This window comes from Meleagris gallopavo, chromosome 3 (assembly GCF_905368555.1).
Source record: "Meleagris gallopavo chromosome 3, MGAL_WU_HG_1.1, whole genome shotgun sequence".
Classification (NCBI taxonomy): domain Eukaryota; kingdom Metazoa; phylum Chordata; class Aves; order Galliformes; family Phasianidae; genus Meleagris; species Meleagris gallopavo.
The window spans coordinates 24963662-24990141 of NC_139406.1; the positions used below are offsets into that span (position 1 = coordinate 24963662).

The window sequence follows — 26480 nt, forward strand, 5'->3', positions numbered from 1 at the left end:
ACTCAAATGTTATGACCTCAGGGCCTTCAGGCTAGGGAGGATACTGCTGAAACCTGAAGACAAATTATCAAAAAGAAAGTGTTAGGTTCAGAACTGACTGATTGACAGGCTGCCGCCAGATCATTTTTGAGGATAGATAAGAATAATGGTGATGAAAAACTGAATTCTGTTCAATCTTAGTGAGCTATTGCAGCCACCGTAGGGGAATCTGTGATAATTTCACAAAATTGCAGAGTATTTTAATATTTCTCGGATGAAGACTTTTCAGATTTTCTTCCCCATCTGTTTGGTTTTGTTTAGACTTTGATTTATATTAAGAAAGAAAGCAGTTTCAAAAACCCATCCCTGAAATAATCTAAATGTTTTGAATTGAATTAAACATTCATTTGATATTGAATTATTTAGAAGAATCAGTGAGATAATTTTGTGTATTTATTTTGGCAGACGAAATGAAATATCCAGCTCTGTCTGTGACCTGCTGTCCATTGCAGCATTGTGCTGGCAAGCAGGAATGGTTTGTTCAGAACAGGGAGAGAAGCAGGGACTTCAGTGGTAGACTCAATATGCAAGCTTTCATGTCAAAATTGGTATATAGAACTGTGTCTAGATGTCTAGATTGGCTCAAAGATGGTAGCCATGTAGGGCAAGCTCTGAAACTATCAAATTATGGATTTATAATTCTGTTTGGACTTCCATGTGCTCTCTCCTGTTTCTCTGTGGGACTTCTTCATGCCTCGATTCCCTCTACTTTCTGAGTTTGTATTTACTAAAAAAAATTTGATCTTTTTTTTTTCTTCAAAATGCACCTTAGTCCCAAATCCTTTCCTTTTCATTCAGTGGGTACTTTGAAGGGTGAAACACTGTTTTTGGTAGTCCTTGCAAGATATTCAAAGCTCTGACTTTGGCATCCACGTCACCAAGAACATCCCTGCTACAGGCAGAATGGTGCTCCTGCTGGTCAGCCCACAGCTATCTCCTTGAGATATTGAGCCTGTTTGCAAGATGGAATGAGGGTAAGACTTGAACATAGACAACAATGATGCAATTCCTGGACTGGTGCCATGCCAGTGGAAGCATGTGGCTAGCACTTCAATGCAAGGCCAAGGCATTCAATAACCAAATGGAAATGAAAAGTAATATATCTGGCTTTTGACTATGATCAGCAAAAATTTATATGGTGGGTAGAAATAAGTGTGCGTGGAAGTGCATGGATCAGCAAGCAACTCCTACCTGAACTCAGCCATAAAAAGGAATTGTAGAGGTGGAAGAATAGCAGATGACTAGGGGAGTGGTGCTGAATGGGATGGGGGAACTAGTCACAAAGCACATGGAAAAGGCCACGGTAGTCAGTCCCTCCTTTATATCTCAGTTTGCTGGTGGAACCAGCCTTTAGGAGTCCCAGGTTTCTGAGACACATAGGGAAGTCCTATTGCTTCTTGTGGTGTTGTATTTTCTTATTCTCCTTGTGAAGTAGTATCCAAGATATCCTACCTTCAGCCTCTCTCTACTGCTAACAACAACCTGCTCCTAACACTTCTACACAACAGTGGATGTGTCTCTCATTTCCCCGACTTCTAACAGCGCTGGCAAACTGAAAAAAAGACCAGTGCAAGATAGGAAAAATGTGTTTACTGCATAAGGCGTGCATAGACATGGAGTGTAGCCAGGCAACAAGACATAAGGACTGTATTTATAAGTCAGGACACAGAAAAATTGCTGGACGTTCTTCCCGCTGCTTTGAAGTGCAGAAGGCAATTTGCAAAAGGGAATGTGCAGAATATGCAAAACTTCACACAGGGGAAATTTCTGTAGAAATCTTCTCTTGCAAGAACAAATCAGAAATGGGGGCTTCATAAGTAGTAAGACAAATTCAGACATAGATAATTTCATTATGAACTCTGACTTGTAACCTGCTTAGGTAGAACAGATTGTTAGTCACTGGAAAACTGCTTCCCAAATCAAATGGTGTTTCTTAGCTTTTTATAAAATAGGTACAGTTTTAAACAGCACCCATTTATCCAGATGTTAAAGTCAGTTAATTTGTGTCAGTTGTAGCTGACATTTTAATGAAGCTACTCATTGGTTTAGGTCACATGGATTTCATGCTGACAAATATTTTTAATTGGGGTATGATTTCTCTCTTCATTTTCTTTTTTTTTAGTTTCATTGGTATAAGTAGTATAAGTATACATGCAATGACAACATGCATGTAGTGAGTTCCTTAGATATGCAGTTATTGCATGAATTCAGTTATACAAAGCTTGTAGACAAAGAAAAAACATCTTTTCACTTCCACATGCAACTGCTTATAAAATATACAACCTATGAGAGAAGGTGGGTGAGTCAGGGTGAGATGGCTGAACCAGGATTTTGTAATAAAAACTAGACACATTTTCGGTATAGTCAAGACTTCAGAGAGGATTTATTTTTTTCCATTTTTCCTCTCTATATAAAAATAATTGGTCCCCATTTGATAATCATGTTATTTCCTTTGCTGTGAAGCAAAACTTCAAAGATTTTAATTAAAAATGCTATTCAACTTTATTGTGCTTGCTCAACTTATTTTTAAAAGGCGTCAGAATCAATAATGTCAATTAAAATTTATTTCAGTAAATTCAATTAAGGCAGATAATGAGTGATGTAACTCTTCCTGGAGTTGTAATTAGAAGTTTATATGGACACCTGTCATCAGGTCGGATCAAACCTCGCCACCCACAGTAGATGCCCAAGCAAATCTTAATCAAGTAATGATACTTTCTCAGAAAACTTTCTCAATTATTTGAAACCTAGTAGCTTATTGAGATGAGCGGCATTTGTAGGATTCCTTTATTTTTTTATTTTTATTTTTATCCAGTCAGTTTTTTTGGCTGACACAGGGAAGCTGCAAAGTGGTGAAAACATGAGAACAGAATTATACCACTCCGTGGCAGAAATTTTAATGATAATTAAACAGCTATAATTATCTGTGTTTGATTTGTTTTTGTAGCACATAAGTAGAGAGTTGCTCTGAAAGTAAAGCCTCCTATTTCATGATGTTGTCCCACAACATCAGAGGCAGATGATGGTAGTATGGTAGTAGAATCTGAACCTTCCTGCCAATATTCCATTACATTTTGTTGCTGTGATAGATGGCAGCAAAGGGAAAGTCTGAAAAATGATGTCTGAACTAGAAGTACAGATGAAGCAAAGGTGTGTCACTAAATTCCTCCATGAACAAAAAACGGCACCCGTTGACATTCATGCATGCTTGCTGAATGTTTATGGACACCAAACAGCAGATGTGAGCACAGTGAGGTGATGGGTAGTGTGTTTCAGCAGTGGTGACAGTAACAGTGGATCACTGGTACAGGTTTTTACTAGTGTGGCATTCAGACTCTTGTTCATGGCTGTTGAAATGCATACCTAATGATGGTGACTGTGTTGAAAAATGGTGTTTTGTAGCTTAGAATTTGCTCTATTATGTAGTGTTCTTGTGCTCTTTGTATTTGTTGTGGTTTTTGTGGAGATAAGTAGAAGGCATTACTTTTCTGAGTGACCTACATTGATATTCATCTAATGCATTTAAGGCAGATTTTGTCGAGTGTTCTCTTAGCTGAGTGATAGTGGCTTCACCCTGTGACATTTAACTCATGCCCACTTTCTGTATCTTCAGTTTTCCTTTTGAAAAGAATTCTGAAGCAACATGCGAATGAAAAACTTCTAAAAATCTCTTTAACTATCTTTAGTATTGAAAATGCAGTGAATACTCTTTGAATTCACTATTTAAACATTGTGAACAACATTCCCTGTGCAACTTTTTCATGATTTTATAACTGCCTATTATCTTTCTCCTCACATGTCATTTTCCTAGGCTGAGAAATCAGTCTATTTAATCCTTCCTTGTAGAGAAACCACAAAAAGATGGAGGTCTTTTGTCACCTTTCCCTGGACATTTCCTAGCTCTGCTTTCAAAATTGAAATTGAGGACTGTATTAGAGCAGAACACACTATTCAAAACAATGGATTTTTCTGTGGTACAGTGATATTTGCTTATGCTCCATGCTGCTCATAATTTGTTTTAACTTCCACCTTTTGTTGTTACTGTAACTCAAGATCTCATTCCTGAACAGCCCGTTGCTGAATACATGAAGTAATTTCATTATTTAAGGTTCTTCTTCCTTGTATGCAACACTGTATTTATTAAAACTGCAAATGAAATCCTCTACAGATAATTAGCCATTCGAATTTGTAAGGTTTGCCCCTCTACTAAACTGAATAACTTCTCATCATTAGCAAATGTTATCACAGGACTGTACATTCTCTTTTCTGCATCATTTGAGGATATGTTGAGCATTATGAATTCTACAATACATTTCTGTGGGACTCAAGTGCTGGCCTCCTCCTGAAAACTGACCATGTGCTTGCCTTTATCTACTTTTCAGATTCTTTATTCTTGGGAGAACCTTCTGTCTTATACTCTGCCTGGTTTCTTGAAGAGGTTCTTAAAGTCATTTGATGAGGAAACTTGTCCGGTAGCTGTTAGAAATCCAAGCAGAATGTGTCATCTAGTTATCATTAATCCTTACTTTGTCTTTATTCATGTTCTTGTATTCTAGCCTTCTTGGCCACCTGGGCACACTGCAGGCTCATATTCAGCTGACTGTCCATCAGTACACTAAGGCTCCTTTCCATCAGGGAGCTTTCCAGCCACTCCTCCCCAGGTCTTTGGCGTTGCCCAAAATGCAGGACCCGACATGTGGCCCTATTGAAACTCATACAGTTTACTTTGGCCTATCTATCCAGTCTATCCGGGTCCCTTTGTAGAGCCTTTCTCCCTTCTGGCAGATCAACACTTCCTCTCAACTTGCTGTTGTCTGCAAACCTACTGAGGGTGCACTCAATTCCCTCATCAAGATTATTAATAAAGATGTTAAACAGAAGTGGTCCCAGTTCTGAGCCCTGCAGGACACCACTCTGAACTGGCCGCCAACTGGATTTAATTCCATTGACCACAACTCTTTGGGCCCAGCCATCCAGCCAGTGTTTTACCCAGCGGAGCATACGCCCATCCAAAACTGTTGGCAGCCAGCTTCTCCACAAGAATGTTGTGGGGGACAGTGTCCAAAGGCTTTACTGAAGTCCAGGTAGGCCACATCAACAGCCTTACCTTCATCCATTAAGCAGGTCACCTTGTCATAGAATGAAATCAGGTTTATCAGATGGGATCTACCATTAGTAAACCCATGCTGAATGGGCCTGATCCCCTGGTAGACCTTTAACTGGTCCACGATGGCTCCTGAGATTATGCATTCTATAACCTTCCCTGGCACTAAGGTAAGACTGTAGGTCTGTAACTACCAGGATCATCTTTCCAGCCCTTTTTAAAGATGGGCATCACATTTGCCAGTTTTCAGTCTGCTGGGACATTTCTAGTTAGCTAGGACTTCTAAACTATTTTTTTATTAACTAAATGCCCTACTGTTAATTTATGCCAAATTTACTTTTTCTCTTTTCGTTGTGTCTTTTCTGGTAGGTAGTATTAATTCTTCCGATGTCTCTGTCGGGGTACTCCTTAATGCTACCTGCAAATCTTTTACTCTTTGCTGCCCCTTTTAGCTCCTTTCTATCAAGCTTGTTCATACTTAAGTTCCCTATTATGAAGTGGAATGTGCCATAGTGGATTTGAATCTTTACTTGCTCCTGCAGCGATGGTGAATCTAAGTACATTGTGGTTGCTATTTCTGCATGCTATCCTGGACTAAATTTTGATTTGCTTTTTCACTCATGGGTCTAATTTTGAATTCCTTTATGAAAATTTTGATTTTTGTCTAAAAATTTCATCTTGCTGACAGGCTGCATAGTAATGAATACTCTAACTGTCTGAAGTAGCTGTGGCCTGCCATTTCTCCTTCATTTTCTAACCTCATAGCATCCCTTAAAATGTTTGTCTGGGGACACTACATGCTGCACTGGTCATCCAAGTCCTCCAGTTACTTCTTATCTGCCACTGGAGGAAAGTTTTCACTTTTCTTTTTCCCTTTCTATTCTTTCCCATTAGTAACTTTGTTTTTCTTACCATGAAAAACTTTGCAGGTGATGATCTATGCCACTGCCTAAACCTGCCTCAGCTTTCCTTGTGCAGCATCCAGTAAACAAATCACCACCATAACTCTCTTCCTTTCTTGTTGTTGGCTTCCTTAATCCCATATACTAATACAGGGACAGTAATCTGACATGGGACCATTTTCCTCTGCTTCTGCTGTTGGATAACTTTTTTCCCCTTCTACTCAGTCACTTGTTCACGTATCACTGAGGTTTCTCTGTCTGTACTGTCCTGCAGTGTCACTGAAGGCCATCTCAACAGATACTTGCATCTCTTTATCTGTTTCTTCAACAGTTCAGTGCTCTCACTGTCCTCGTTGTAGACACTTACAGTGAACTTTTCTGTCTCACTGTAGTTGAGGCTGCCACACAACTAGAGTATGTAAGTTTCTCAGAAAAGGCCATAAGACACTTGTCCTCTATACTCACTGGGGTGTGTAATCACGTATCATGTTCAGATAGCCTTCCCTTTCAGAGAAGCAGCATATTTATGCTGTGTGACTGCCAGCGCTGTTAGCTGGTGCCTGTGTGGGATGCAGCCAGTCCTGCTTCCACTCGCAGGATTTCAGTGTAGGAGTGTGTATGAAATGCATAAATCAGGGGCATAAATTAAAGTTCTGTTGACCTGTTGTGTTAAGATATGAAAGAGATTTTCTCCATACTCCAAGATCAGCACAATACATCTGCCTTCTTTGAACAGAAAGCAGCCAAACCATTACATTTTTTGGCATGTTCCATGGTTTTAATTTATACAAGTGCATGTTTCACTTTGGAATTGAATATGAGCAGACGTACATTTGTGGAGAGCCTTCCCAAACAGTTGAAAATTTCATAAGAGCTGTTACTGTGGTAGTGACAGTGGGAGGGATTTGCAAGCTTGCATTGTGTATATTCAGAGTATGTCAGAGTTGTTATCTGTGCTCTGCTTTGCAGCATATCTGCATTATCCCCACTGCATTCTTTAGATACCAATCTCTTTTCATTAAAACAAGAACAGCCAGTGATAGATTCTGCCTTGGCTTATCACATTTGGAAAGCTAGCATTCTTCCAACAGTAAGACATGACAAGATACATCTATACTAAAAAAATAAAGTGTGTTACAAAATAACTTTCTGCTAACACAGTATCAAACATGATTTTGTATGTAATTTAAATTGAGACTAAAATTGTTTATTGCATGTTCATTACTCTGTCCATTTACTGTGAGAAATTTGTATTTATTGATGCTATGACTGCTGTTTACTAGAAGTGGCTCATTGGAGTTCTAGGAAGCATTCAGTGGGTTACTGGACTAGTTAAAGTGTGCTGGTTTAGTTAGCACACTTAGTGAGTTAATTCCTCTATAGAGGAGCTCATATGTATGTTTGGAATTAAGAAATTTATTTAATGAATAGAGAAATAATTCCTGACTGCCTTTAGTCTAGAGCAGCTGTTTGTGGGCAGTGGATTTGGGAAAATGAAGTATGAGAAGATGAAAACTAGCAAAGACAAAATCATAGAATTGCTCAGGTTGGAAAAGACCTTAAAGATCATCAAGTCCAACTGCAACCTAATATACTACCCTAACTCTAACAACTTTCCACTAAATCATGTCCCTGAGCACCACATCCAAAGGGTTTTTAAACAAATCCAAGAATGGTGACTCAACCACCTCCCTGGGGAGCTTATTCCAGTGCTTAACAACCTCTTTCTGTAAGGAAGTTTTTCCTGATATCCAGTATAAACTTCCCCTAGTGCAACTTAAGGCCATTTCCCCTCATACTGTCACCTGTGAGAAGAGACTAGCCCTGCTCTCATTGTAATCACCTTTCAGGTAATTGAAGAGAGCAATAAGGTCTCCTCTCAGCCTCCTCTTCCCCATACTAAACAGCCCCTGTCTCTCCTTGTAGGGCATATTCTCCAAGCCCTTCACAAGCCTTGTTGTCCTTCTTTGGACCTGCTCCAGCACCTCGATGTCCTTTCTGTCCTTTCTGACTTGCCCAAAACTGAACACAGTACTCGAGGAGAGGCCTCACCAGTTACAAGTACAGGGGCAGGATTACTTCCCCAATCCTGCTCACCACACCGTTCCTGATACAAGCCAAGATGCCATTGGCCTTCTTGGCCACCTGGGCACACTGCTGGCTCATATTCAGCCAACTGTCCATTAGTACACCAAGGTTCCTTTCCATCAGGCAGCTTTCCAGCCATTCCTCCCCAAGTCTCTGGGGTTGCCTGGGGCTGATGTGACCAAAATGCAGGACCTGACACTTGGTTCTAGACCTAAAGACTTGGCCCCACTATAAGGACTTGTTTCTTTCTCTTCCTACTCCTATTTTTGTTTACTGGTACAATAGCTTTTACTTTACATTACCTTTATTTTTGTTACTTTCATATTCTGTTAATACAGCTGTGCTTGAAGTTTTCATTCTAGCAGTTAGTTCCCAGTAGAAGGGGGGCAAATCAGGGCTCTAAAACGAAGCATATGCCCATCTCATTTTGAGGTACTCTTTTCTCCTTCTGTTGTTTACTTATTTGCTTTAATATTACTATTATTGATATTGTTATTTTTATTAGTAGCGCTAGTAGTAGAACTATTTCTTTTAAGAATCATAATATTCTTGCCAAAGGCTTTATTTTTGATGAAACAGAATTCATCCCAAACAATTGAATTTTCTTTCCTGAGGACATCAACTATTTCTATGAAGTTACTGGTATGTTATTTAATAGGAAAACATACAAAAGAGTAAAAAATCCCAAACAGAATTAAGGTTATGAATGCATGTGAGCTGAATTTTTGCTACTAATTTGCTAATAACTCTGTAAAATTAAAGTTTTTCTTCCAGTCAGACGCCTAATCAGACTTCTCAAAAAGAAGCTGACTATTTTACATTACTTTCACCTCAGTGGTGATTGTCTTTCACACTACTTTGTGATGCTTTACATGAAAGAAGAAAGAGACAGAAAAAAATTACTAAAACAATTGAAATAATTTCTTTTTTCTTTACTCTAATTCTTACAAATAACTTATTTGGCTACATTTTGCTCTTAAGCAGAGTTCATACCTGGACAATTTCCATCTAATTGGTGAAAGTTTCAGAAAAATATGAAGAAGAAGAATTAGTAGAAGATTATTTTAATAAATCATCTGGTTAGCCTATCATTTAGTCATAAAAAGTACAATGTTGATGGATCTTTTGGATCTTTATCACTTTCAATGTAATCCAGTATATTCTGTAAGAATAGAAAGATGCATGTGTTTTGGAACAATGATTAAAAACCAAAGAAAGTATGAAAGTATTCAATCAAAGCTTTTTAGAATTAAAGCAGATCTGAGAGGGACACTGTTTTTCTCTGAGCAAATGTATAGCATCATGAATGAAGGTAGTTGCATAATTCCATGTGTAATTCCATGTAATCCATAGCTTCTGCTACCTGCCTTGGCTTTGTACAGTCCTCAGCACTGCTGTATGCTTCTGTCTCCTCTGTTTATAAAGTGGGGGCTGCAGCTCTCTGATCTCAGGAGCCTCAGGGCTTATTTTGGCACTGTTTGTGCACTGTGTTCGGTCAGGAATTGGTGGGAAACACTTCCAACAGTGCTGGTAAGTGAAGTCACCATCTCCCTGAACTTCTTGGGAGAGATTCTTCTTAAGAAAAACACATGTTGTCCCAGGAGGATTTTGAGGATTCTCTACATTTTTCAGTTACTTCCTTACTCATATCACAGCACATGTACAAGATCAACTGCATATAGCATGAGCAAACATTCTGATAATGCAAACATTATCAGAAATCTGGACTTTTTTTGAGTTCAAAGCAACTTCAGCTGTGAGGAGAGGTAAATGAACCACAGCAAATTTCAGTGGCACTCTGGAAGAAAGATGTGAAAGAATTGGGAGCAAATAGGTGTGCCATAGTTAAAGGACATCTGTATGGGGTGTGGGTGATGGCAAGTTGCTGAGGGGCTGCTGCAGGAGGCAAGGCGGGGGCAATCCCATTCTGTATGTAGCCAGGTCCAGCAAATGGCCCCACCACTTCATTTCTCACTATTCTACTCTATTTTTAATGGGCAATAAATTAAATTTATAAAAGAAACACTGAATGGGCATTGGCAGTCAGCCAAGATCAAGCCATCACAAATAACTGAGCATGGCTTTAATATATACACATTCATCTCTCTGTCCCTCTTTCCCTCCAGTAACTCACAGATTAAAATTAATGTCAAAATTATCTGGATTCAAAGCACCATGATTAACAGAAGACTGAGAGTCTGCATGAGGACTAGCAGATAAGGGACTTATTTTTCAAGGCTTCTCTGTGGTACAGGGTCTATTAGAATATGAATATCTTATGCAGCTTTTTCATGATATGGAAGTGCACAACATAAACTTGGCACTATTTAAATACAGAAGAATGTCATTGAATAGCCATCTGTTTCTACTGCTTCATACAATTTCTAGAGTGCATAATTCAAATATTTGTGCAGAAACACAAATGTGCATGTAGGTGCAAATCATGGGCATTTTCAGAGGCCAGCATAGCCTGACACTGACCAGTTCCTGATTTCCAGTTTTGAGCCAGTTCCTCCAGGCACCAGTCAGCCACTTCAAGAGCAGAGTGATGTGAAACATTTGTGGTCTTCTCAAGAGGTAGAGGGCAATGGTCTTCAGTGTACTGAGTGGATGTGCACTTCTGACTTTTTTCAGAAGCAGTGAGAATGACTTTAAGGGACAGATGTTAGGAAACTCAGACTTTTTTTTTTTTTTAACCAGTTGAATTATTTAGTGCAGATTTTAATCTATGAGTTTCTAAGAATGTGGCTATGGAATGATTAATTGTTTTAATTTGTTTGAGAAATTCAATGGGCACTGTCCTTTAAAAGATGAGACAGGACCTATGTTGTTGATGCAAATTCTTCTGCTTGAGCAGTTGTTCACGTTGGTCCTCAATCACATTTAATATGCAGGCCAAAAGGATGTCTCTAGCCTTGTTTATAAATGAGGATCACTTAGTTTCCTTTTGTCACACAGATCAAGCAAGATTAATTGATGTGCCTGCTCCTTTTATTGTAGGACAGTTTTACCTTTGGTATATTGTAAAGGTGAAGTGTGGACATTTGTCACTTTCTTTTTACATAGATGCAGACCCCAGACCCATATGCAATTTTAGGTAGGGTCTCATCCTGTCCTTGAAGATCTCAGGAAGTAGAAGAGTCTGCGTGCTCAGAAGCAGTAGTAAGCTCAGAGCTGAAGTGTACTTCCAAAAAAATTTACTACAGGAAATTTCTGTTTGGTTCTATCTGAGTTTAGGCCACAAATAATACTCCCCCTGGAGGTGGCAACCTTGCTTGCATTGCAGTCATTTTAAATCAATTTCCTTTCGTCTTTAAACCCTTAATACCTTTAAGCCTTCTGCCCCTCCCCCAGCTCATGGATTCAGAAGTATTCAGTACTCAGAATGTAAGAATAATGGCTGTAGACATATTTTTTTTTCCATGAATCTTGGGCTCTTTATGAATTTTTGTGTTTCTTGATCTTGGGTAAAAGAACTGGGAAATGTTCAGTAGGCTTCACTGAAAAAAAAACTTCCCCACTGGAGAAGTTAGAGAATCTACAAGGAGACGGGCAGACTATGTTTGTATCATTTAATTGTTTTATAATAATATGTATCCACCATGCACTTTAAAATAGATACAAATCCAGTGGCTTTTCTTCTGTTAATTTATTTTTTTATTTATTTTTTTTTTATGGATTGACATTTTATTTTGATATACAAAATGATGGGCTTAAAATAACAAATTAATTTGGAGATGTAGGAGCTTTGTCACTCTGCAGCTTTGTAGAGTTGCACATAGTGTAGAGCTGTCTGTGTTTTAAATTCATTTTTCTGTTCACAGTAAAAGTTATATGAATGAATTGGATTCTGATCTAATGTTAATGTTGTTTAGTACTCCAGGTATATACTTAAGGGGGTTGTTATTATAAGCCACTGTACAGAAGTTGTCCCTTTTCTTTCATGAATTTAGAGATGTTTAAAATTTCTGTCCTTTCTTCTGTTCTTAGAAAAAAACTTTTAATTTGAAAGTGTTTTGCTATAGTAAAAGCTTTGGAATTTGGAGCAGTGACCTCAAAGGTCTTGCTTCAGCAGGATAAGCACAAGCGAATTTTAAAGAAATAATTCCTAGTAGTAAGATTGAGTTTTTGTTACTTCTTCAAATGCTGAGCTAGTATCCAATATACACCAGTGTTAGAAAGCCATGAGTTTTAATGTACCCATTAGGAGATAAATTGCTAATAAGCTATAATTTGATGGAGGAAGGTCGATGGCATCTGCACAAAGTAAAAAAAGCCACATAGCTGCCTTATTAATGGTTGCACTGGGTATCCTGTTGAATAAGCTTTATTGATCACACTTTTATAGTTATATCCACTGAGCTTTTAGCTTCTTGGTGAGAAATACAAAAGTACAGTATTCTGCCAATGTAGCAATCAGGCAGTTTCTAAACCAATAAAAATGGAAAAGAGTCTGCAGGAGGATGAGCTATCACACAGCTAGTTCTGAAATAAATTTCTTCTATTAGGCTCCCTATGTGGGATGGTTACTAAAGTTTGTGTATGTCGATGGAATTTGGAAGATACTTTTCTTGATACTTAAGGGCTCCTTCAGTTTAACTTTCTTGAAGTAAACTGAAACTTGAGCTTTCTGTTATTAGTTTTGAAAATCTGAATCCCTTCCAATTTATTTTATGGATACAAGAGTTGCTCATCCAGGTTCTGTGTCATCTATGATACCAGTGGTTTTGTTTCACATGTTGAGATCATGTGAAACAAATGGTGACACATGGTACACAGTGACTTTCTCCTATACAATTGCCAGCAAAGGCAATTGTGTTGTGAAAAGTGCAGACATGGATCTCTCTCGGGATGTGAGATGGTTTCTTTTTTAACAAATATTTGTTTGCTTTCTACTTGAAGAACTGCAAAGGAGTGCTGGTAGAAACTCTTCCAAATTTCTGTCATCACTGAATAATCTATGAACTCTTCACTGAAGCTTTTCCCAGAATCTAATATGTTTAGCTATGCATCCGTTTTTAATGAACTATTTTCTCTTGCTTTTTTCATGCTCCTCTGATGCTAATAGATCCTGCAAGTAATAACAAATGCAGAATTCTCAGTCTTGAGCATCAGGCATCGCATCACACAGATTTTGACTATTTTTCTTTGCTCCAACTTGATATTTGAATGAAAACCTTTGCAAAACCTTCAGGTGCTCACCTGTTGCAGTGTGGGTTTCAGTGCACAGAAAATAATAACTGACCAACAATGACATTAACTGAGTATTTATAATTTGTTTACTAAGTTTCACTATGTAAATATTTTTTAGTAATCTACTTAATGATTAATAGACTATTTAATACATGGTTAATCTATTGTTATAGATGATTTCTCGGTCTGTTGGATGACAGGTTATGTGTAGTGTTTTCTACAGATGCGCACATGACAATTTATAACAAATTTATTAGGTTTTAAAGTAACTTTACAATCTCTGAGAATTTAATTTTGCTATGAAATATGACTTATCAGTTTATTTTTTACAATATGACTAGGAAGTAATGATACTAATTTTTAATTGTTATTTTTGACTATTAAACTGACTGTGGAGATTATGCACTGGAAACTAAAAGCCTGCTAAATGTCCTACCTTCCCACCAGAGGGACTTCGATGGACTGTGTTTTGTGGTGGTTGGCAATAAACTAAGACAAATAAAATTCTCCTACTCTAGAATGTTTTGCCAGTGATATACTCTCTACTTGCAAGTATGAGAGTGGCATAAAACGTATCCCCTTTTATCTTTGGAACTTGGTGTTAGGGATTCTTAGGCTGAGTTTAAGAGTTGAATCCTACAACTGTCCAGTGCTGAAATATATGTGAGGACAGCTTGAGGGAAAAAAATAGAGAAATTGTTAAGATAAGACATTTCAGCAACTGCCTGCTTTTCTGAGATTTCTTGTGAATATGGAATGAGGCACTTTATCTGTAACAGGACTCTCTCCTTTTTTTTCTAAGTGGCTGTTCAGTTCCTTCTGCATTAATGGCCAGTTACTGCTCATTTTGGTATGAAGGCTAGTCTTCTAGAAATTTGGATTGAAATGATCCACTCATTTCCCACAGCTAATACCAAGTTACCCAATGTCCCAAACTTTCATTAGTCAATGTCTTGAATGAGGTTTAACACATAAGCTGGGGGCGAAAAGCTCCATGCATCATTGATGTTTCTCCAGACCATTCAATTCTCTCAAAAAAGGAGAAAAATTCAGCCTTTTTCGTAGCCTCACTGTTATCCCAAATCATCATGATGAAGTTGTGATTTTAAGCTGTCCTACTTTTCTATCTTCTCTTTTTCTGCAATTGGATTACATGATGCTCTCTTGAAGACCTTTTCATATTCTGAGCAGATACTTTCTGGTCCTGGTACTCCGTAACTTGTCTTCCTCAGCCTTGCTTTCTGTATAATTTAACAATGCAGCTACACTCCAGTGATTTTCCTAGTAGCTGTGGATTCAAGCTTTCCTGTTTTAATAAGCATCTTTTGTCTTTGTGTTTAATGAGAATTTTTCTCAGTCTATTATTTTTTTTTTTGTCTTTCTCCACAGTTTACAATATGTATTAAAGACTCAGTTATATGCCTGTTTTACTTTTTATTCTTCCCCATATTCTTGCAATGTTGTGTCTCTCAGATTATCTTTTTCTTTTTCTTTTTTTTTTTTTTTTGGTCTAGTTAAATCCAATTGCTTTAAGCATAACCAAATGTAAGTTAGTTTCTTCTTTCTTTGAGTGAATGGTCAGTTGTGCTGCCATCAACCTTATTGCCAACTCCTTGGAAATTCGATGATGTTTTTCTTTTTGTGTTCTGTTTTGCCCCAACTATTTTCTAAATATCTTGCATATCTGTGTACTGTTTTTCCAAAATCAGCTTTCTAGGCTATTGACTTAAATAGAATGATGTAGAAAATCTCATGTATGCAACGCTTAGCTGTTGAACCATGTGTCTCTTTACTGACTTTTCATTGCATACTGTGTGATCTGATTCTTCTTACCTTTCTTTTACTGCTTCTCAGCATTAATCTTTCTCTCTGCTTTCATCTGTCTAAAATGTTCTTACTCCTGTTTGCATACTGTGTGGTTATACATTCATTCTTTATGTTTGTCTTTTTACTAAGATGCTGTTTTTAGGCTAGTTATTCAAGATATTTTTATTATTGTAAGAGTTTATTGTGAATTTGAACAGTAGAAATATAGGTGAGTATTGATACTAAAAGAATGGAGTCTTTAATTAGTAAAACCCAATGACAAAACTATCTGAATAAATAAACGAGAAATAAAAATCATGATAGAATTTTTATTTTTTATAATGAGACACAATGAAAAAAATACCTATACATACATATAAAATACAAAGATTTCTTTTTTGTAGTCTCAGTTATGTGGTATGATGTTCATCCATTTCAAAAAATGTCACTTAGAAGGTGTTATAAATTTCATCCTCCACCATATCTCTCAGGTTCATCTGCTTGCTGTTGTAAACTCATATCTAGAAGCTATAATCCAGCTGTCTTTGACATCCCAGGGACAAGATATATTTTGTTGGCTTTGCCTCTGAGAAATTATTTCAGGAAGGATTTTGGTTTGCCCAGAGCCTTCTGAAGTATCCTAACTTCCTTGACTGTCTGAGGTTGCTCGCTGGCATACTTCTTTATCCCTCATCCCACGCCAGCATGACGTGAACAGCAGGTTAGTATGGGGCAAGATGGCACACTTAGCAGCACCCCCTTCTCCTTTGCCATCTGCAGCAATGAACAGATGCTCAAGAAAACAATCTGTGTTCCTGTATTCAAGGTCTGTATTGAAGTCTTCCTTTTCTGAAATTCCTATGCTAGGGGACTTTTTTTCCCATTTATTGTGGTATTTAACCTAGGGGTCTAGGGAATATGAAATTGCATTGAAATATCTTTCCCTTTCCTGAAATAAAGAGAATCCTGACATTTCTGATCAGCACTTAAAAGTTTACAACACAATTTGAAAAAAAATGAAATGTTGCTTTCAAAAGGTCTTGAAGCCTACTGAAATCAATTTTATTTGCCAAAAAGCAAGGAGAGCTTTAAAACTTAATATGCTAACACAGATGTTAATCTTAAAAGGTTCACATATAATTTATTCAATATATTAAATTTACTATATTTAGTATAATTTCAGAATGTACATTAAAAATATGGTACAGAATTTCATTTCTACCTGCTGAGTAGCTGCCAAGACTGGAAATGCAAGAACATTTTGTTGTTTTACCCCTTCAGCACAATCCAGCATTCAATTTTTAAATGTCCATAAAAAACATAAAAGCATCAAAATGCCAAACTGGAACATTCAAAACTTTGGAAGTCACAGTGCAATGCTTTTTTATTAGTAACTCTCAGGAAGCAGGACTAAAAGTATTGGTTCTGAGTATATTCAAGTTCTGCGTTGCTGACTTCAGTTTCGGAACTGCAGTTTCCTCTACAAACCTGTTTCTGTTAAGTGTAAACCAAATGAACATTTTGTGACATTTAGAAGTCTTTGCAGAACACAAACAGGGAATGCACAGATGGATGGCTGGGTGACATTTAGTAGAAGTCAAATCTTGCACAGAGGCTAGTGTGATTAAAGTTAACGCAGTAGCCATCCATTATGAGTTTCTGAAAGTCTTAGTAACTCCAAATTTTATTATACCAATTCTGATAAAATTTTCAGCAACTATTTATTTATATAGTCAACAAAATAAGGCAATTAAAACTTTGGCTTGAATATCTATGTCTCTCCTCACTTTTTTAATATATTTCGTGCCGTTATATTTGAAAGCAAATTCAGTTGACATCAGCTTTGTTCTTGAAGCCATATAAAGTTTCATATGTTATGTGATTTAAACATGAAATTATATATCTATCATGAGAGCTCAATTTTTATTTAAAACCAAAACCTAGAAAATTCTAACATAATTGGATATTTGTATGCATCTATTTCACACTCTTCACGTTTTAAGAAACCATAATTTTCTAACTGTGGATGAGCAGTAAAAGCTGAACAAGTGAAAACAGACTTATTATTATTTCCAGGAGAATTGGCTGTTGCATTTGGTATCTGGTGGCAAGATACTTAAACAAATGTTATCAATTAGTAAGTTTGTCCATACAGTGTTATTCTCGTTTGAGTTGCTGGCCTATCTCTTGACAGGAGAGCCTAACCGGGCTGCCTGTAGTCCATATAGAACAGTTTTTCTTTTATGATGAGCCAAAAAGGAGATCTGTGCTAAAGAGAAGTCCCTTTTTAATATATTCCCCTAGCAATTTCCACAGTGGATGGCCACTCTTGAAAGCTGATTGTTTATCAGGTTGGCAAGACAGACAGCTCCAGCAGTAATGGCTGCAAGGACAAGGTCATGGTTCTGTGGGAAGCAAGGAAAATGGTTTGCCTGAACTATGGGAAAGTATAAATCTTTTGTAAGTGGATTTTCATATTTGCTGGAAGCAGGGATGTCATTATAGCAAAGTATGCCTTAAAATTTCTGGTGACAATCAAAACCACTTCTAACACTTCGGTTGCTAATTTGCTGCTAAATGTCTTGTTGGTATACTCCTCAGTGGCTACATTGTCTCTTAGCATTTACTATTCTGACACTTTCTTTATGGCCTCTTTAAGCTCAGCTTTTGGACTCTAGCAACCATGTTCATTGAGATATAATTAAGCAGGCTGCAAGACACCCTTGCCAAACAAATCACAGCTTTTTGAAGCCATTCCATTGCTGGACTGATGCAAACAATAAGGCAATATTACTCATGTTTGTTGACATATATTGTTATGATTATTGCCATTATAACGCAACTCCCCAAAGTATTGTTTAAATACATGATATAAGAGATGAAAGCAAACAGATAGTGAGAAAGAAAAAAGGAAATCTCATGTAGTTGTTATTTTTTGGCATCGCATAATTAAACCATCTTCCTTAATGTTATTTTTGCCAGTATCTAATTAGCAGAGCCATCTGCCTAAGAAGTGCTGGACCATCTGTCTGGAATACTGTTCTGTTCATTTTTTGGTTCTTGACTAATTAACTTCCTTCACTACGAAATATAACAGTGCACTTTGTTTCTATGCTTTGAAAAAGTTCAGATATATAACTGTGTGTGCACCTGTATATGTGTATATTATGTGTATCTATGTAGTTATATGAATATAGTTATTCCCGGAGATCTGTGTATGCATCTTCCACTAATGAAGGTGAAAGCCATATGGTTACTTATGATTTATAAATATATCTAATAGGTACCTCACTTCATGCATTCAAAGTGACCAGTCCTTGTTTTGATTATATTTGTACTTTTCAAATTTCCTTTTCGCATTTAGTATATTTGTAGAAAGTGGATACATTAGAATTAATTACTTATCCTTTTGATTTTTTTATGTTTTTTGTTTGGTTGGTTGGTTGTTTTTTTTTTTTTTTTTTGGAAAATTGTAGAATAATTTAGGTTGGAAAGGAGTTGGATTTGATGATCCCCCTAGGTCCCTTCCAGCTTGGGATACTCTATGATTCTATGACTTAATTTCTTGCTAGAGAACTTAGGAAGTTGTTATATGTTGGATACAAAGAAAACAAATTGAAAATTAGTTATTAACTGGGAAGGAAACTTATTATTCACTATTTCCTCATTTTCTTTAATGGTGTTTTAGTATTCTTCTAAGGTATTCAAATAAATCACTTTGATTTCTCTTCAAGCTAATTTCTTTACATTTATTTTGTTTGTCCTTTGAAAATATGATTGTTCGACTTTTAAACAAGTCTCTGTCATTCACTCAAGTGGAGAAGTTATCGAAATACATTTGCTGTTCTAAAGAATATGATTATTTTTAATACTCTAAATTTTAACTTAAGATTGATGTGTGCTGCATGTTTATTTTTCTTCACTTTTGAAGATAGTAATTATTTTACATAGATAAAACTTGAATTTGAATTAGTTTGTTCTCTATCTGGAATTTCTCCTCTCTCACTGCCCTTGAAAATGTTAGGAGGGAACTCATCTGAAGATTTTGAAGTGTTTTCTTTACACTGATGGTGTTATGTCCAAAACTCTGATACAAAAAGAGACCTGCCATTAGTTTTACAGCTGTGTTCAAATTTAGACTTAACGTGTGCACTAAAGCCATGTTTCTGCTCAGTTTGATTTTATGCCAAATATATTTGGAGCTTTGTGCTTTGTGTGTTTTTTTAAATGAAGAAAACAGTCCATATGACAATCAACTGTGACTTCCTTATCTGATGAAACTTCATCAAGTTCAGTCTTTAGGACTGGTTACACAGTCTGAGTTTGGCAGGGCTAAAAATCTCACAGCAAGCTCTTTGAACAACTCTACTGGTGATTGACAGGTAATTAAGATTTATTTCTATCTACTAGATTACAGGAGACATTAAATTTGTGGAGGCACTTGAAAGCATGTATTTGATAGCAGGGTTCATGAAAGCCATCCAGCTGTAATTGTCTCACCTTCCTATCAGGGCAGAAGAATGTGTTAGAATCACAGAATTATAAAATCCTTAGAGTTGGAAGGGACCTTTACAGGTCATCTAATCCAACTCCCCTGCAATGAACAGGGACACCTACAGCTAGATCAGGGTGCTCAGAACCCCTTCCAGCCTGACCTTGAATGTCTCCAAGGATGGGACATCCACCACATCTCTGGGCAACTGGTGCCAGTGCCTCATCTGCCTCACTATGAAAGATTTTTTCCTTATATCCAACCTAAATCTACCCTCTATGTTTGAATGTGTTTGAGCTTATGAGCTACCCTTTAATCTGTGTACATATGTTTCTCATGAAAATGCTCACCAATAGCTGATGTGCTATCGTCTTTAGTTTCTTTAGTATTAATATTCAAATCCTTGTTCTCTCCTTTCCCAGAGCAAAGTTTGAACGTCTATAATTTGGTTCAGTGCGTTTTGTTACCTGCTAAGTAGAATTACAATATTAATTAAAAAGAATACACAGAACACAGGAGGTTGTATTTTACTGTATGAAAATTGGAACGATTTCTTAAGACATGTAAAAAAGAATAGCTCCCAATAGGATAAAATTTAAGTATTTAAGTTGTGATAGGGGATCAAATAATAATCATGGTATGCATATCTTATTCTCTGCACCACTTCTCTGAATGCTGTGAAAATATTAGCAAATGGTGCCAAGTAGAAGATGTCATTTTGATACAAGCGATGGATAACAGTAACATTTCTAAGTAAACCTGGTTTTGCGCTTGTTCTCTAAAATACAACAATCTGTATGTGTCAGTCTACTTTTTCAGAATTTAAAGTCTTTATCTTCAACTGACAAAAATCACAATTATTGTCATTATTATTCTGTTGGGACATTTTGTTTCATCTTTATGTTTTAAAGATTCAGGGCACGTTTTTCTCCTGTTGTTTTTCTCCTACATTAAAATGATATTTAACTTGACAAATTTCCACAAGTCTTCCCACTGTATATTATTGTAGGCTTTGTTGAATAACTGAATTTCCATTTAGTGAGAAACTTCCCCAGATTTCCTGAAGATTTTAAAAAAATACTTCTTTTACATATATTTATATACATATGTATGTAATTTTAAAATATAATTATTATATCCATATGTATATATGTACATATATATAAATGTTGGCCTATACATGCTCTTTTCATTTAATCTGTAATAGGGCATATGTATGAATTATTGAAAATATGCAAGAACCTTGGGGACAAACCTATAAGACTCTGAACTACCCAGCCTTCTTTGAGTGCCTTTGTAACGCACTTCATCTGCAGCCTGCCCTCTTATTGTCTCCTCCAGCAGCGAAACTCAGAGTTATAGGACTATGAAGTATTCTTGATGTTCGTGATGGCTTATGGCTTTGTCACTAGTGTGTCTATACTTGGTTACTTCTTCATCTCAGTACTGGGGAAGACCATGGAGCAGATGCTCCTGGAAGCTATGTCAAGGCAAACGTAAGAGAGGGAGGTGATATGGAAAAGCCAGCATGGCTTCACAAAGGGCAGGTGCTGTCTGACCAACCTTGTTATTTTTTATGATGGCATAACTGTGTCAGTGGACAAAGGAAGAGCCACTAATGGAATTAAATAAAGCCTGTGTGTTAACACAGTCCCTCATAACATAGTTCTCTTCCAGTTTGAAAGATAAGGATTTGATGAATGGACTGTTTGATGGAGAAGGAACTGGTTACAAGATTGTACCTAGAGAGTGGTGGTCAATAGTTCAGTGTCCGATGCAGATTGGTGGTAAGTGGTGTCCCCCAGGGGTCAGTGTTGGGACTGGTGCTCTTTAATATTTTCATCAGGAACATCAAAAATGGGATGGAGTGCACCCTCAGCAAGTTTGCAGATGACACCAAGCTGTGTGGTGCAGTCATCACACCCGGGGGATGGGATCTCATTCAGAGAGACCTAGACAGACTCGAGCAGTGGACACAGGAGAAGATCATAAGGTTAAATAAACTCAAGTGCAAAATCTTGCACTTGGATTATGGGCAACCCCCACTATCAGTACAAACTCGGGGATGTAAGGATAGAGCACAGCCCTGCTGAAAAGGACTGGGGGGTACTGATGAGCGGCAAGCTGAACAGAAGCCAGCAATGTGCCCTAACAGCCCAGGAAGCCAACTGTATCCTGGGCTGCACCAAAAGAGGTATGGCCAGGAGGGTGCAGGAGGTGATCTTGCCCCTCTAAATTGTGCTGGTGAGACCTCACCTGGAGTTCTGCATCCAGATGTGGAGTCCTCAGTACGAGAGAGACATAGACCTGCTGGAGTGCATCCAGAGGAGGGCCATAAAAGTGAACCAAGTGATGGAACTCCTCTCCTACGAGGACAAGCTTAGAGAGCTGGGGCTCTTCAGCCTGCAGAAGAGAAAGCTACGAGGTAACCTGACAGTGGCCTTTCAGTCTCTAAAGAGAGTCTGTAAGAAAGAAGGGGATAGATTCCTTAGCAGGGTCTGTTGTGATAGAAGAACTGGAAGATAGGTTTCAAAGTAAAAGAGGGAGATTTAGATTGGATATAAGGAAAATTCAGTAAGGGTTCTGAGGTGCTGGACAGGATGCCACAGAGAGGTGGCGGCTGCCCTGTCCTTGGAGATGGATGGATGGGGCTCTGAGCAACCTGATCTAGCTGTTGGTGTCTCTGTTCATTGCAGGGGAGTTGAATACGTGACATTTAAGAGTCCCTTCAAAGTGTGAAAAGATTATGATATTCTACAATTCTATGATTCTATTGTTCAGACAGTATTACTGTTTTGACATATAATGTCTTGAGAGTTTTCCCATAAAGTTTCACATTCAGTTAGAAATTGTATATATTTGTATATAGTTATATAGTTTATTCTGTTTGGGTTCCTGCATTTGCTGTTAACTATTTTATTGATATATATAATTTAGTGTTGTAATATTTAGTACTATTGCTATATTTATTATTATTTAAATCTATGCATCCCATGGATGGCAGAGAAGAAATTTTTCTTTCAGTTATGCCAATAATGACATCTGTGGTTTTGTGACCTGCTCATGGAAGTGCCTTGTATACTTTTCTCCGATTTCACGGAAAATTTGAAGAACTGTCCTTTTTGGCTCTTGAGTGTCTTTTCGAAAACATTTCAGTGCCTGAAAGGTGCTTGTATTTAATTTGCTTAATTTATGACATAGTATAATTTTCACATTTGACATCTTTTGCCTTCAAATTAGTCTTTTACCACAGTCTTAGCCAACTGAAAGCTGGATATTTTGCCACTGAATATTGATTTATTGATAAACATTTTATCTTGAATCCAATTTTTCTGTCTTCTTTCTTCCTGCTGTTCATGCTTAGCGTATTCTTCTCAGTTCAGTTTTGGCAAGAGCATTCCTTCAGAAGTTATTTTTAAGCAACTGTATTCCACTAAGTCTTTCCGTCTTGACCTCCTACTGGTAACTCTTGCATTTCTCCAGGCATTTCAACTTTCTGTGTTGTTTAGAGATAATGAATTAATTGTCAGATATTTGTATTTAATGCTGTGTAACATGCAAATTTATTGTGTCCTATTGGATTGAGGAACTTAATGCTGCTCATCCAAGAGCAATCTTTTATTGTGTGGTTGACATTATAGAGATGAGCTGATTTTTGCATTACTGAATCAGAAAAGTCAAGTCATTACTGCTTTTTTTTTTTTTTTTTTTTTTTAATCTTACATAGTATAAGATACAATTCATTTGAATGCTAGGGTCATCATTCACAAGTGGGGTTTTCCAGAAGTTTTCAATGTGTTCTCCAATATGCTGTGGTCATTTATCTGCAAAAGTAAATGCTTTCAACTAGAAGGCGTGGAGCTGAGGAAGAGAAGTAATGACATTAGTTTTACAAATCTTTCTTTTCTGAAACAAAAAAAGAAAGTCATTCTTGGGCTTGTTGAAAAGCAAATGAAAAAGTACTGCATAGTCTACCATGAAGGCATATTTCCCCTTTGTTTAAATAGACTTTCATCCTATTAATTTGTATTAATTGTAGGGTGCACTTTTTGTCAACATTGTCTCCATTGAAAGACAGGTACAAAAGATTACTTATATTAAGTCTGAATAAATTATCTTCCGTTATTTTCTGGTAAATAAAACTGAAAAAAAATGTGGTTTCAACAATTAAGCAGCAGTGTTTAGGTAGTAATCACATTTCTTCCTGGTAAAATGTACAATGCTTTGTGACATTTTTATTAAGAGAACAGGTGGATGTGCGTTGTTGATGTGAAAGCAAGCAGAGAGATTTAAAATGCACTCTGACTGCACAGCATACACAGGCATTCAAATGTGTGCATGTATTAGCACATACACTGCAAGCCCAGGATCTGCTCCACTGAACGGTAGAGTTTGTAAGTCATAGTTGTTGAATGTTAAATATGGAAATAATTGGAATTAACTCAGGCAGTGAAAGTGCCATAATGCAGCCTAGACTTACATTCCTGGCATGAGTCTGTTGAAGCAGAAGGTTCAAAAATGAGGATAAATCACTTCTGCTTTGCAGTGCTCCATTTCACTGTTGTCCTGTGGATGCCTGCTTGTTGCTCTTTTCCTTCAGTTGAACTTTTAGCTCCTCCAATTACTGCTGCAGTCACGCCTTGAGAAAATAAAATACCCATTTCATGCTTGAGAGAAAATCTGCAAAACCAGCAGCAGTGCACCCTTTCTGACACAAAAGGTCTCACAGCAGAGCTGACCTCAGCGTGATGCCACCCACCTCTGCTGGGGAGGAAGAGTCACCCCTTCTCTTCGCTTAGCTGAGTAAGACTGATACAAAAGGGGCTAAACAGCATCAAATATGATTATGGTTATTTCTGCTATAGCTGTAGGTATGGTGAATCATGTGGACAGCCAGTTTCACTTTGGATTAAAAAACTGAAAAACCACTAAGAGCAGAACCACATTTCTAAGGAGAAAAAGCTTATAAGGCGATTAACCGTGGCTAGAACCACTCATGGTTAATTGTCAGTGTACCTGAAGCATGTATCTCAAGCATGGGCTTAGATAGCTGAGTTATATATTTCTGTGTTCCCTGCATTTCTAACTAATTTCTGTTGGTTACAGGCAGTGGAATGGCAATGCGATGAAGCTACTAAAAGAGCCTGTTACAGTAAAGGAAAATCAAAGGTAAGCACGAGACAGTTCTGCTTTAACAAAATTTGTAATTTAATAGCAGGTATAATTCAGTGCATAAATATCTACCTTATGCAATTGTAATGTCTCCCATTTCTTTCCGAAAAGTTCTAGAAAAAAAGTATGATGCTGATGTATGAGGGAAGGAATAAAGAACAATATAGGGAGGTGTGGAGTGAGAGGTACAGTCACGTGGTGCTGTGATGATAAAAAGAACTGAGTTTCTAACAATTCATTTCATTGACTCTACCATCTATCATGTGTAATGAGCTGTATTTTCACATCGTACTCAGTGCCGTAAATCTCAAATAACTCTCTATGTTCTTTGTAAAGTCCTCAATTTATGTGGGCTGCTCTGAAAGCAGTGCCTCCTATTTTATTAATTTGGCCTATGATATCACAGGCACATATTCATCACATGGCAGTAGTGGTTGAATCTTTCTGACAGTATTCCGTTCCATGTTGTTGCCATGTGACAAATGGCAGCAGAGGGGCAGTCTGACAAAATGGTGTCTGATGTGGACATGCAGATGAAGCAAAGGTGTGTCACTGAATTTCTCCCTGTGGAAAAATCACACCCACTGACATTCATCAACACTTGCTGAGTGTTTGTGGAGAACAAACAGTGGATGTGAGCACAGTGAGGCAGTGGATGGTGTGTTTCAGCAGTAGCAACAGTGATGTCAAAGACAAGCCATGCTCTGTGCACAACTGTCACATCACAAAATGAAGAGTGTCGCAATGAATTTATCCACACGAATTGGCAGATTACAATGAGGGAATGTGCAGAGCTGAATAGTGGCTTCAGTGCATTGGAAATGATGGCGGCAAGTAAGTTAAAATGTAAGGTCGAAAACACAGGAGTACATCAAGAGCAATAAAAACAGAAGAATATGCTTGTTTTCAGTAGTCACATTCAGTAGAACATATCAGCCTATGAGATTCATTGGGAAAAGACATAAAGAAGCACAACAAAACAAAAAATCCAAATCCCACAAGCTTAAAGAATGTATTCCAAATGTTCATATCTTCTAGCTTTCTAGTAAAGAATGGGTCTCTTCTTCTGCATAGTCTGCATGGTAACGTATGACCTTTAACTTTCCCCATCAAGCAATTTCATTTCCAGCTTTTTTTAGTAAGTTTTGGAAAATAATGTTGCATTGTAGCCTTTGCCTATCCATTTTCACTTGAATTTAAAGAAGAAAAATGGTCTCACAATTGGAGCGTGGCCATGCTATACCATGAGGATAGAAAAAGAATTGCCAGGAAATAAAAAAAGCAGGTATAGGGAATATGCAGTGTAAATCTTCATGCATGGAAGATTATTGTCTTTACAAAAGATCATCTTTCACTGTAGATATGAGTTTATAACACTGAGAAAAGCATTAGAGATGGTATTGCCTTTTTTATTATTTTCCTTTCCGTTTTTTCTCATCCCAGTCTTAGAAACGTGTATTTAGGAGTTGCTGATAACTAGCTACTAACGTGTGAGTTTTACTAGGTCTGTGTGACAGTTATTAATAGCTAAAGAAAAGGAACGGGCATGATTTTAATTAAAAATTTCTAACTTGTATGAAGGCTTTCACGGCAGAAATAGATGATAGATGAGTATGTTGCTTACTTGTTAGCTTGTGGAGTGAAAAGAAGGAACTTTGGGGACTTCTTATTTTAAGCAAATATT

The 26480-nt window shown here is 37.3% G+C and overlaps 1 protein-coding gene across 4 annotated transcripts in view; it reads left to right on the forward strand.

Annotated features, from left to right (window-relative positions):
• Nucleotides 1-26480, forward strand: part of SEMA5A (semaphorin 5A) — a 316919-nt gene that overhangs the window by 149664 nt on the left and 140775 nt on the right. For all 4 annotated transcript variants that reach the window (XM_085220463.1, XM_085220466.1, XM_085220462.1 and 1 more), the window contains one exon: nucleotides 24731-24793. In XM_085220463.1, coding sequence (XP_085076589.1) covers nucleotides 24731-24793 — 63 coding nt within the window. The remainder of the gene's footprint in view (nucleotides 1-24730; nucleotides 24794-26480) is intronic.